This window comes from Acomys minous (assembly GCF_964271855.1).
Source record: "Acomys minous genome assembly, chromosome: 4".
NCBI lineage: Eukaryota > Metazoa > Chordata > Mammalia > Rodentia > Muridae > Acomys > Acomys minous.
Genome location: NC_140486.1, coordinates 54,255,310 through 54,268,141, shown reverse-complemented (window position 1 = coordinate 54,268,141; position 12,832 = coordinate 54,255,310). Strand labels below are relative to the sequence as shown.

General features: G+C 37.5%; 1 protein-coding gene across 6 annotated transcripts in view; it reads right to left on the bottom strand.

The window, feature by feature from the left end:
• The window catches only part of RIT2 (Ras like without CAAX 2), a 369,751-nt gene that overhangs the window by 79,728 nt on the left and 277,191 nt on the right, over positions 1 to 12,832 (bottom strand). For 5 of the 6 annotated variants that reach the window (XM_084779109.1, XM_084779108.1, XM_084779107.1 and 2 more), the window contains one exon: positions 10,584 to 10,682. The exons of the other annotated variant lie outside the window; for it this stretch is intronic. In XM_084779109.1, coding sequence (XP_084635235.1) covers positions 10,584 to 10,682 — 99 coding nt within the window. The remainder of the gene's footprint in view (positions 1 to 10,583; positions 10,683 to 12,832) is intronic. 6 annotated transcript variants of the gene reach the window in all.

Below are 12,832 nucleotides of genomic sequence, written 5' to 3'. Positions count from 1 at the left end.
ATCTAGGGCTAATATGTAGACAAAGCTTTTCATAGAAAATTAGAGGACATTTTATTTACAAAAATAAATAACACCATTAAGAGCAAATAATTTTATAAAATACCAACAGCAATAACAGCAACAAAGATAGTTATTTGATACCCAATTCTTTTATATACACTATGCTGAAATACATACATGCCTACACATAAAAACACATATTTCTTGCTATATAGCCTAGATCTTCTGCATCTTTGAAAACACCTGTGTAGTAGGTAAAGCCTTTTTACTAAGTATCTAGAATAATACTATTTGGGAAGAGTGAAATCTTGAAATACCTGAATTTTAGGTCTTGAATAAGGTACTGTTGGAGTGGAAAGCAGGACATCATCTTTATTTATCCACTATTTCTATCTCTCTGTCATGGCAACAGCATTTTGCTGTACCACTCAGTTCTTGACAACATTACTACATTATAGGACAAGCAAATGTGCCCAGAAACCCTCCCAAATGAGCCAAAATAATCCTTCTTTGTCATATCAAGTCTTTTTCTGTGTAATAGAAATACATATATGTACATATATTTATATAATTTCAGTATAATCAAAAACCTCTTAAATAAAAAAATAATAAAGACTAGATATACTCGCATAAATATCAAACCACTCTTCCTACCTAAAGTTATCAACAACAAAATTAAGTTTGGAAGATGTGTTAAAAATTAGACAATGATACTTTCAGGGTTAAAAAAATTAAATTATCCTTTTTACTATTTTTTATTTTACTTAAACATTATAGTCATTGTCTTCAAGTTAGATTTCTTACTTAAAATAGATTTGAATACAATATATTCTGACTAGAGTTTTCCCTTCCCTAACTCTTCCCAGATCTTCCACACTTCCCTAACAACCCAAATCCACACCTATTCTATCTTTTTATCTTTAAGACACAAGCAGATATCTTTAAAGTAATAGTAATAAAATAAAATTAGATAAGATAAAAACAGACCAAAATAGGACAAAAAAGGATAAAAAGCAAATGATAGACATCAAAAAACACCTAAAGACAGACACACACAGAAGTCCCATAAAACTACAAAAATAGGAACCATAATATATACACAAAAGACCTATAAAGTAAAAAGGAAACAAACAAACAAAGTCCTGACAAAGCATTGTGAGACAAAAATCCCTCAAAAAGTGCCATTGAGTTATTTTGTGTTGGCCATCAACTTATGGATATGCAGGCCAACTTAAGAGGGTCTATACCCAGTGAGACTGTTGGAGAAAACTAATCTTTCATTTATTACTGGTTATCAAATGGAGATAGCATCTGCTAGGAATGGATGTTTGTGTCTACTTCTGTGCATATTGCCACAGTCTCTAGGAGTTCATATGTTCAACAATCCTGCTTCTGTGTTTAGAAGGACTTGGTCTTGACATCTTCATGTCCTCCATCACTTAAGCTTAGATAGATAGATAGATAGATAGATAGATAGATAGATAGATAGATAGATAGAGTGATCTAAATAGAACCTCTAAATAACAGGGAAGATGGAATCTCAACAGGACATCCCTTATCACCAAATGAATCCTTCAGTTACAGAAATGGTTTACATCTAATCAAGTTGTTGGCCAAAACAGCCCCATGGAAACCCCCAAATAACTCAGACTATTGCCAAGGCATTTGGTTACTTTCCAACAACTAATGATAAGGCCCTACTGTATAATATAACACCTACACAACTCATTGAATGCAGAGAAGTCAAGCTGGTGCCTGCCTACACACAGACTTCCCACCTACTGAGTATTGTTCAAGGTTGCAAGAACTCTGCACACTCCCAGAGGGCAAAGTTAAGCAAATCATGGCTACAAATCCTTTGATGTACAATGATGACAGGCCTGCAAGGTATGCTAGTACAATAGTGGCACAGACTCTTGGGGAGTAGCCAACTAGTATCTGACTGATTTTAAGGGCCACTGCATAAGATGGAACCCGTCCCTAAGATTGTTGAGTGGTCAAGACCAGATAGGCCAGGAACTTAGGAGAAAACCTAATACTATTGTTCTGCTAAAGGAACACAGTAATAAAATGACTCCTAAAGCCGTTCTGCTGTACTCATAAAGCAGTGTCTTGGTCAGGTATCATCAGAGAAGCTTCCTCATGCAAAAGATGGGAACTAAGACAGTGGCCCAAAGATGACCAATGTGAAGAGAGCTTGAAACACTCAATATGAAACGGGATGTCTTTATTAAATCCCTTGATCAGGCCTCAGGGAACCCTGTGGAAGAGGAAGCAGAAAGGTCTCCTTTTTTAGTTATATGGGAAAACAAGAAAAAACAAGAGAAATGGAACACCTAATAGAAATATGCAGATTTGACCATTGGTCCAAAAACGTAAAATGAAAATCATAATGAGACACATTTCATCTTCCATCAGATTGAGAAAAAAAGGGGGGGAAGAAGCTTAACATTGACACATGTCAGAAAGGGGTAAATTGATAGGAAAATGAGACAGACCTGAAAATGTTAGCACTATAAAATTAAATAATCTAAATGTTATAAAATATTGTGCTACTATTTAGAATATTCCATGTGCATCATGAACTCCCAAAATAGGTCAAGGACTATTTAGTAAAATTATCATAAAAATATTAGTCATTTTTTAAATTTAAGATTTATTATTATTATTATTATTATTATTATTATTATTATTATTATTATTATTATTATATATGAGTACTCAATATGCATGTACACCTGCATGCCAGAAGAGAGCATCAGATCCCGGTCTAGATGGTTGTGAGCCACCATGTGGTTGCCGGGAATTACTTAGTAACTAATACAATGTATCACAGTAAGCATTTCTTGACACCAAAATTACTAAATTATTAATCCTCCCAGAAGACTTTGTTCAACTACTGCCTTGTTTAAAGTTATGGCTTTGGCGTTATGTGAGCTGACACATGATTCATAGCTCTTTACATAATTTCAGTGGTAAAGACAGTATATGACAATCTGATAGGGTGAACAATGAGTAGCCAAAATCTTCATGAGATTAAGTCTTGGCACTATTTTGAAAGGAGACTCCAATGAACGCCAGGGAAAGGGGTCTGGAAATGGCACAGCACTGTCATCCTGACCTACGCATAAGAAAGGTGGCTCCTTCGCCTCCTACTAAAAACTGATGAGGGGTTTATCACCGCCTTCATGCTCTCTCAGGATGAAATTCATATTCTACTAGTGAGATTATCATCCCTTTGGATATCATTGAAGGGATCATCTAGAAATAGCTATTAGAGGCAGATGAGTCATTCAGGGTCCCTCCATTGGGAACCAAATAGCATTTTTTTAATTTATGTATTTGTTCATTTTACATCCCAACCGTGGCCCCTCCCTCCTCTCCTCCAGGTCCCACATTTGTTTGTTTTTATTGTTTTTTATTAATAGTTTTACATATACAGTTATACCAGTACACTTATATAAAGTAAACTGCGTACAACAAGAAGAGCCATGAAACAATTAGGAGTTATATTAATATTACATTCACAACGTTTTGGTTATTTGTTTTTGGTGGTTTTTGCCATTTTCTTTTTTATTAAATATTTTGTTACATATGTATTTATATTATTAGACTTATATATAATAAACTACCTATGAACTTAGCCACATTTGTTTCTTAAGGTAAGGTACTCAAGTCAGAGTAGTTTGGGAGAGAGAAGAGAAGGCTGTGGCCTGAGGAAGGCCTCCCGCTTTTCTGTTTTGCTTTTGTTTTACTATACGTTGCGGCCATTTTCACGGCTCACAGAGAATCTGACTATCAGAAACTGAATGCCTGTGACTTTTTAAAACCCTCTTTTAAAAATTACAGTTAGGAGCAGAAAATAAATATGATAGCTATGGAAAATTTATGTTCCCATACGCAGTCTACACTGTTATAACTGATGAATAACACTTGGGGGGTTTCAAGACAGGGTCTCTCTGTGTAGCCCTGCCTGTCCTGGACTCACTTTGTAGATCAGGATGACCTTGAACTCACAGGGATCCACCTGCCTCTGCCTCCTGAGTGCTAGGATTAAACGCATGTGCCACCATGCCTGGCCCTGAATAACACTTTAGCAAAGTCAGATTGTGCCCCCACATAGAAATGTGTCTTTATGGGATGATTGAAATCTGTGATTTCTTCTAGGGGAAGAAACTCCCAGGAGCTGTGTGTTCTAAGGAGTATGCACTGCCTGATTCAAGCTGGGCTCGTCTTCCAAGTCAGCACCATTTCCCTTACTATACTACCTAATAAGCAGAATGCAGCCAGTCAACCTGAGAGAAACACAAAGAAAGGTGCAGGAGAGCCCAGAATAGAGAGGACTGCATGTGAGACGTGCATTAAATAGAAATAGGAATAAGCATAAAGAAATACAAAGGAAATAAGATGAAAACACTGACAATAATTTAAAGGTTTAAAGGTCCAGAAGACAAATTTATGGTAGAATGAAAATTAAATCTTTCAATATAAAATTAGATGGATTTAAGAATCGATTAACATAATTAAAAGTAATAGAAATGAATTGGCTTGATAATGACAGGCAGGTAAGGAAAATCTGTGTGGTATGGGAAAATGACTAGTCACAAAACCTGAGAGTTCACAAAATTCTGTATTGTTTCCAGTTTCACCCTTCACAGCCCCATACCGTGTGTTATTCTCATGAACAGATATGGGGAATGGCCATGTCTAAGTAGGCAGACTCACTCAGCTATCCTTGAAGGGCCAGGCTTACAGAGCCATAATCTGAAAAAAAAAATAGGCTTCTAAAAAATGGCTCATCCATTTCTGGATTGAAGAGCAAATTAGCCATCCTAGTTAGATGTTCCTAGGACTGATGATGTTTACAGCTTATTTATTAAGAAGAGCCTGGCCAGCATCTTCTTAAACTGGGGAGGCATACATAACTCAAAGTGAAGATCTGCCTGTGCATGCTCATAGGGTATCAAGTATCTTCTTGGTAGCTATACAGGAGGAGGAGGTCCCCCTCAGTCACAGTCATAGGGGAGGGGAGTACGGGGAAAATGGGAGGGAGGGAAGAATGGGAGGATACAAGGGATAGGATAACCATTGAGATGTAACAAGAATAAATTAATAAAAAGTGAAGATCCGGAAAATTGGTAAAAACAAAAAATTTCTAAATGTGCAGTGCTGGAAATAGATGTAAATCACATGTGCAAAGAATCTGGGGTGTTTCTGGCTTTGCTTACCCATGTTGTATTTGTATTTTCACAGAAGCCTTGGTTCCGAATACACAATTGTGTGCTTTACACCATGTGTATCATCAAACCACCCAAAGCCTGTGAGCCTTGTCCCAAAAAGTGGACTCAAATCAAGACTATTGTATATTACCAATTATAGTGTTTTAATTGTACCTTCAAAGTTTTCTAGTCTTACAAAAACCAATAAACAATCATTTCCTATACTCATTCCTCGGCATATAAGCACCAAATTACTATATTTTAGGCTTTTATTAAAATGTTGACATTTAAAACTTTGTTTTAAATTACTGACTTGAGTTTCATTTTTTTTAATTATTTAATATTGTTGGCTCGAGGTAAAGACAGAAATACTAACAGTTTCTGAAATGGCCTTGAATCCTTTTTCAATGTTTTATACCATGTGTATTATGTGAAGTGGTATGTTTAGCTTTACTAGAAAAATCAAATCAAAATATTAATAATTTCTGAAAAATGTTGAAAGTGCTCAATATCCTGAAGTATCAAGTATAGATCTCTGAGTTAACTTTCTATAAAAATAATCAACTTCACCCATTTCATTGATTTCGGTTTTAAGAAATGGTAAAATACAACAAAAGATTACTTTCTAATTAATTTTTTTCATATAATATATTTTGATCATATACTTTTCCCTACACCAACTTAGCTCACATCCTACTCACCTGCATACCTACACAACATCATTTCTTTCTATCTATCTATCATCTATCTATCTATCATCACCAAAAACAAAACACAAAAACAAAAACAAAAAAAAAGCAAAAACAAAATAAATCAACAAAAAATTAAAACAAACTAAAAAGGAATCAGACAAACAAAAGGCATAGGCAAAACCTTCAGAGTATGTTTGGTGTTGGTCACTAACTGTTCTTGGTCATGGCGCTTGCCCTTGCAGTTGGAATACCTGGTAACACTCCACTGGAGAAAACTCATTTCCCCTTTCCCAGCAGGTATCAGTTATAAAAAAAGGGTTCAGAGCAAGACTTTGTGCCCACTTCCCCTTCTCATTGAGATTTTGCCTGGTTTAAAATGTGTGCAGGTCTTGTAGGTGCTGTAACTGTCTCTGAGTGCATTTGTGTGTCATTCCTGTTGTATCTAGAAGATGCTATTCCCTTAGAGTTTTCAGCCACCTGTGGCTCTTACGGTCTTCATGCCTTAGCTTCTGCATAAATCCCTAACTTTGAGGGAAGGAGTTTGATTATATACATCCTATTTAGGACCCAGTGTTGAAAGTCTCTCACTGCACATTGTCAAGGTATGGGCCTTCATGCTAATTATGATCTGCTTTAAGAGTAAACTTCTCTAATGAGTTCAGTGATTCACTGATCTATGGTACAGCAATATGTCACTAGGAGTCATTTTATTACTGTATTCCTTTAGCAGAATAATAGTAGTAGCTTTCCCCTAGGCTCATGACCTATCTACTTTCAGAATCTTGTAAAAATACATATTAATGGATTGGTTATTAATGTCTGATTTGCATGACCAATATAAAAGGTTAATTGTGTGTGTGCATGTGTGCATGAGTGTGTGAGTTTCCATAGTGTTGTGCAAGTGCCTGCAGGGCCAAGAAAAAAGCTTAGATCCCTTGAATCTGAAGATACTGGTAGATACGAATTTTCTGATGTGAGTGCTTGTACCAGAGCTCTGGTTCTCTGCAAGCACAACAAGTGTCCTTCAGTCCTCTTTCCTCTCCTGTTTTATATATATATATTCACCACCTTGTAAATTTGCTATGGTAAAAGAGATCACGGATGGGAAAACAATCTTTCTGTACTGTAGTGTAGTCTGTGTAACAATATTTTAACTAACGGGACATCCTCGAATAGCAATGAGCACTCTGTGAAAGCTTCGCCGAGTTGTTGAAGAGTTTTTCTAGGCAGAAGGTCCATAGGTGGCCCAGATGAATCACACACTCCATGTTAAGCAAATCTGTTTGAAACAAGATTCAATTCTGCACCTGATAAACATATGACTCCAAATTACAGACATGAAATACGAAGCAGGAACTTGATAAACATAGAGAGCCAGAAACGAGGATGCCCAAACAAACCTAACCCAAACGAGACTTCCCCTCCATCTGACTGCTGTCAGGTATGGAAAGCAGGGATTACATGGGAATTTGAGGCAAGACAGTGAACAAACTCCACTCATCATCAGTGCGTGTGTGGTAACGGAACTGCTTGCCTGCTTCTCACTTTACAGGGTTATGGCATAAATGCACGTGCGCCACCCTCTCCACTTAAAAGCAGAATTAGAGGTCACTAATTCTGCTTCCTCACAGAGAGTAATTCACAGAAATGGATGCTTCCTTCCATAGTGCTCTAATTTGCTCTTCTAACTAAGGGCACAGGACAATGAGATAGGAAAGGGAAATGCTTTTCCATGCTGCCTAATGAGATTCAAGTGCGCTGACCTTCTGACCATGACGTAGAAGTGTAATGATTTTAAAATTACTTTTGCCTGCTGACTTGTATGTTCTAGCCTGGGAGTAACTAATTATCATTTTAAACTGAGAAGATTATGTAAATGTTCATGCTTGCTAGTTTATCCCCTGCTTGGTATATACTAAGAAAGCTTGGAATATCTTCTCAAATGAGATGAATTAAGTATCAGTGATAAGGACCATTTCCGTGCTAAAACACTGTCTTTCACATAAAGCCGTTGTGATGCCTAAACAAGAAAGTGCTTTGGAAAACAGTGGCTTGACATACAATTGAGATTTCCTATCTTTGCTTTTCCTTTCTCTTAGATTTGTCCTTTGAAGTCAATAATACCCATCATTATTGTCTCTATTTTTTAAACTAAAACTCCACTGATAGTTTGGACATATTTCTCTGTTATGGAAGATTTTTTTTGCCTTAGTTTCTTTAACACAAAGAATACAGGTGTGTGCTATGGAGAGCATACAAATGGGGTGCACTTAAGACTCTAGAAGATCAACCCAGAGAGCAGAAAATATGATGCAGATCAAGGAGAGAAGAAATAATTAGAGCAAAGAAAGGGGCTTTTAAGAAGGGTTATACCTGTAAGTAGCATGTCTTACTTTCCTAGTTATTACTGCAACTGTAGACATAGGAAACACAAATTAAATATGAGGGTTTGTATTATCTCCCCTGACATGGCCAGGTCCATGCAAGCATCCTGGTCAGGAATGTCATCTTAGTGGTTAACTGGCTCCTGTCCTGTCCTGCCTCGTGTTTTCTGAAATGCTGTGGCCCTTGGTTATTACCTGGCTAGAAAAACATGTATTAAAAATGAACTTAAGCCCACATGTCTTTCAGCTGATCCTTAGCACATTTAGACAGGCTCATGTTTCAAGCTTATATTTTCTGTTCTTATGCTTGACATTCCTCTCCTGAGCTAGAGGTAGATTCAAAAGAGAAGACCTGGGGACACACTATCACCCAAGAAATATGAGTACAGGAAATGGTGAAAGTAAAAAAAATAAAAATTAAAAAAAAAAAGAGAAAGACGGGGCATCCAGAAGGTACATGTAGGCCTTTCCATCATTAGACTCAACCCCTTATCCTTCAACCAACCATGAAGCTCAACTCTTCAACAAAGGCAACAGCAGAAAGCCACTGTTTTGCTAGGGGGTTGTTGTTGTTGTTTGTTTGTTTGTTTGCTTGCTTTTTCCAGTGGTAGAGAATCAATCCCAAGGCCTTGCATATGCTAGACAGGCCCTCTACCACTGAACTAGAGACCTCCACCTTAGCATGGTTGAGATGAATAAATAAACTAATGTTTTTCGTTCATTTTCTGTTGCCGTAACAAAATATCTGAAACTGAGTACTGTTTAGAGAGGATGGTGCTGGCTTGCTTGGGTTCTGATGAGCACTCTTCGGCTATAACACACCTTTATAAGTAGATCAGAGTCAAAGGCAATACAGAATGACCAGGTGAGAGGAAGCTAAGTGCCAGGTAAGAATCAGGTTCATGCCTTTTTGTGGCAACCTATTCTGGCAGGAATTAGATCATTCCCTCATTCACCCTGCCCCACCGGTCCATTCCTATGGGAAGGCTACCTACTTACCCCACTTTAGGCTTCCTAAAGATTCTATCACACACACACACACACACAGGACCAAGATTCCAGCACAGGAAGCTAGTGAGAAGCAATCCAAATTATGTCTCTGTAACAGCACCATCAAATAGTTTTAAAACAATGTAAGTGTTGTCAACTTGGAAATATTAATGAAATAAACTATGTCAGACCCATCTCCATTCTGCCTACAAAATGATAGCGTATTCATTCTTCATCTTCAGTGATTTCACCAATCATAATTCCCATGTCACATCTTGATTTATAAACGTTGCTAATAAACAGCGTGTGGAAAGCTACAAATTCAAATGTTCTTATAAAAGAAAACCTCAACATAAAACCAGAGACACTAAGTCACTTAGAAGAAAAAGTGGGGAAGAGCCTGGAACATATTGGCACAGGAGACAACTTCCTGAACAGAACATCAATGGCCCAGGCATTAATGTCAACAATTAATAAATGGAACCTCATGAGGCTGAGAAGCTTCTGTAAGGCAGGAGACACTGTCAAGAGAACAAAGCGACAGCCTACAAACTGGGAAAAGATCTTCACCAACCCTACATCTGACAAAGGTCTAATATCCAAAATATATAAAGAACTCAAGAAATTAAACACCACCAAACCAAATAACCCAATTGAGAAATGGGGCTTGGAACTAAACAGAGAATTCTCAACAGAGGAATATCAAATGGCTGAGAAACACTTAAAGAAATGCTCAACCTCCTTAATCATCAGGGAAATGCAAATCAAAACAACTCTGAGATTCCATCTTACACCCATCAGAATGGCTAAGATCAAAAATTCAAGCGACACCACATGCTGGCAAGGATGTGGAGAGAGAGGAACACTCCTTCATTGCTGGTGGGAATGCAAACTAGTACAGCCACTTTGGAAATCTATCTCAGAAAAATGGGAATAGAGCTTCCTCAAGACCCAGCTATTCCACTCCTTGGAATATACCCAGAAGATGCTCCAGCACACAACAAGAACATTTGTTCAACCATGTTCATAGCAGCCTTATTCATAATAGCCAGAACATGGAAACAGCCTAAGTGTCCCTCAGTAGAAGAATGGATAAAGAAACTGTGGTACATATACACTATGGAATACTACTCAGATATTAAAAACAAGGAATTCCCGAAATTTGTGGATAAATGGATTGAGCTAGAAATGTTCATAATGAGTGAGTTAACCCAGAAGCAGAAAGACTCAAATGGTATATACTCACTTATATCTGCATATTAGCCCAAGGGGCATGTCCCATGAAAGCCTTCACTTACCAGGAAACTGAGACAGAGGGGAGGGCATCCTATTGGGACTCTAGATGAGACAAGCATGGGAGAATGGCAAAGTAGAAGGATCCAGAGGGTCCTAGAAAGCTACAAGAAGAACATTATGATAGGTAGATTTGGGCACAGGGGTCCCGCTCAAACTAAGGCACCAGACAATACAGGCGGTAAACTTTAAACCCCTACCCAGATCTAGACAATGGGCAGAACATTCTCCACAGTAGAGTGGAGAGTGGAATATGACTTTCTCACGTACTCTGGTGCCTCATATTTGACCATTTTCCCTGAAGGGGGAGACCTGGTGGCACTCAGAGAAAGGACAGCAGGTTACCAAGAAGAGACTTGATACCCTATGAACATATATACTTGGGGAGGAAACCCCCCTCAGGAACTGTCATAGGGGAGGGGAATAAGAGGAAAATGGGAGGGAGTGAAGAATAGGAGGAGACAAGGGATGGGATAACCATTGAGATGTAACAAGAACAAATTAATAAAATAATATATATCTTGGGGAAAAAAGAAAAGATTATCACAGTCAGTAACAATGCATGCTACTTTAAAAGGTATATACTTTTATTTCTATGTACAGATGACATTTCATGTAACTTAAGTAAGCATAAAACTTTTACCTAAAATTATCCAGCTTGAAAGTCACAAACTGGCCCATATCAATTCATTTTGGTCAAAATTTCTATTATCTCAATGTCAAATTAAAGTAAATGTGAGATATAGTCAATGCATTCTCATTGACTAGGTTCACGTAAGTCAATACAACTCACTTCAATCATGCAAACCTTTATTGAATGAGAGCTCTGTGTCCAAAATCTTGGTAAATGTTGAAAATAAGAAATATAAAGGCACCCCATGTATTTTTTTTCCCTTTTTATATAAGCATGCTTTAAGAAAAGGAGAAGAGGGAAGTTACCACATTGTTCTTATTGAAGCCTAGGTATGGCATATTTTAACCTTTCAACGATTACTATATCTGAAGCTAGCAACCACATATTTGGTAGTCTTCACTCTATTATCTTCGCTCCTCCTTGGGGACTATGAATAGATGAAAGTCAAAACTCTGTTGTCAAGAAAGGCTCAAGATGCACAGAATAGAATTCATGGTTTTGTCAAAGTTTCTTGTTTGGTTTCTTCACAGTACAGTTAAAATTTTTCTGAGTGAGTGAATAATAAAATGTCTAGATTTATATCTATTTTACACATTATATGATCTTGAACAGTGTCCATGAATCCCTTGCAGATTTATTTCTACAAATATCTACAAATGGTTAGGTTGATTTGGGCAAACAGAATGCTTTGTCTTATTTATAAAACAATAGTTTAATTGACACGGGCTTGTCTAAATTACGTACTAAGTGGATAGTGCCACCGTCTATGCAGTGGGAAGGGAAAACTGGAATAGGTTATCTGTCTCTCATATACATGTACATACACACATACGTCGATCAGAAATTTAGGACTCAATGGAACCTGATGACAAGGGCCCTGACTACCCTTGTCACCAGCAGAGCCACCTGGATCAGTAACCATCAAGTAAGAAACTGAATGGATTGTGCTTAGAGGGAAACACTATAGAGCGTGTGTGTGTGTGTGTGTGTGTGTGTGTGTGTGTGTGTGTGTGTGGGTGTGTGTGTATGTGTGTGTGTGTGTGTTGGGAGTGTTAAGATCAGAAGAGCTGTAGACTGTAGACTGTAGACCCAAAGCCTGATGTGACTGGTTCTCTGCAGTATGGAGAGACGTAGGTGATATGTCATTCCATGGTGTCAGCCTTTATTTTGCATAGTTCAATTACTTTTCATTTCTTCAGGCAGATTGGAGTCTTCCCAGTGAGTAGACTCATGCACTACACCCTTGGATTTTTTTTTTTTATGATTTCATAGGACAATAAAAATTACATTCTCAGCATTGGGCCTTTCATGTCTTCTCTTCGGAAATATTTTCACCAAAATAATTGATTCTGTAATATCATTTTTTTGGTTCATTAATGTGATGGCTGATACCCTGCTGAATTTTTTAAATTGGCTTGTGGAAGTTCCCCCTCTCTATTATTTTTAATGTTACTGTTGATGTCAATGCATGAGGAAATGTGTTACAGAATTCCATGTCTGAACCTCAAGGGAATTAGGATTATATTTACAGAAGAAAAAGCTGAAATCCAATGAGTGTGAGTTATTTTTGAGGTTCACACAGGTTCTCAATGACAATGTCAGTGCAAAATCTCTAAGGAG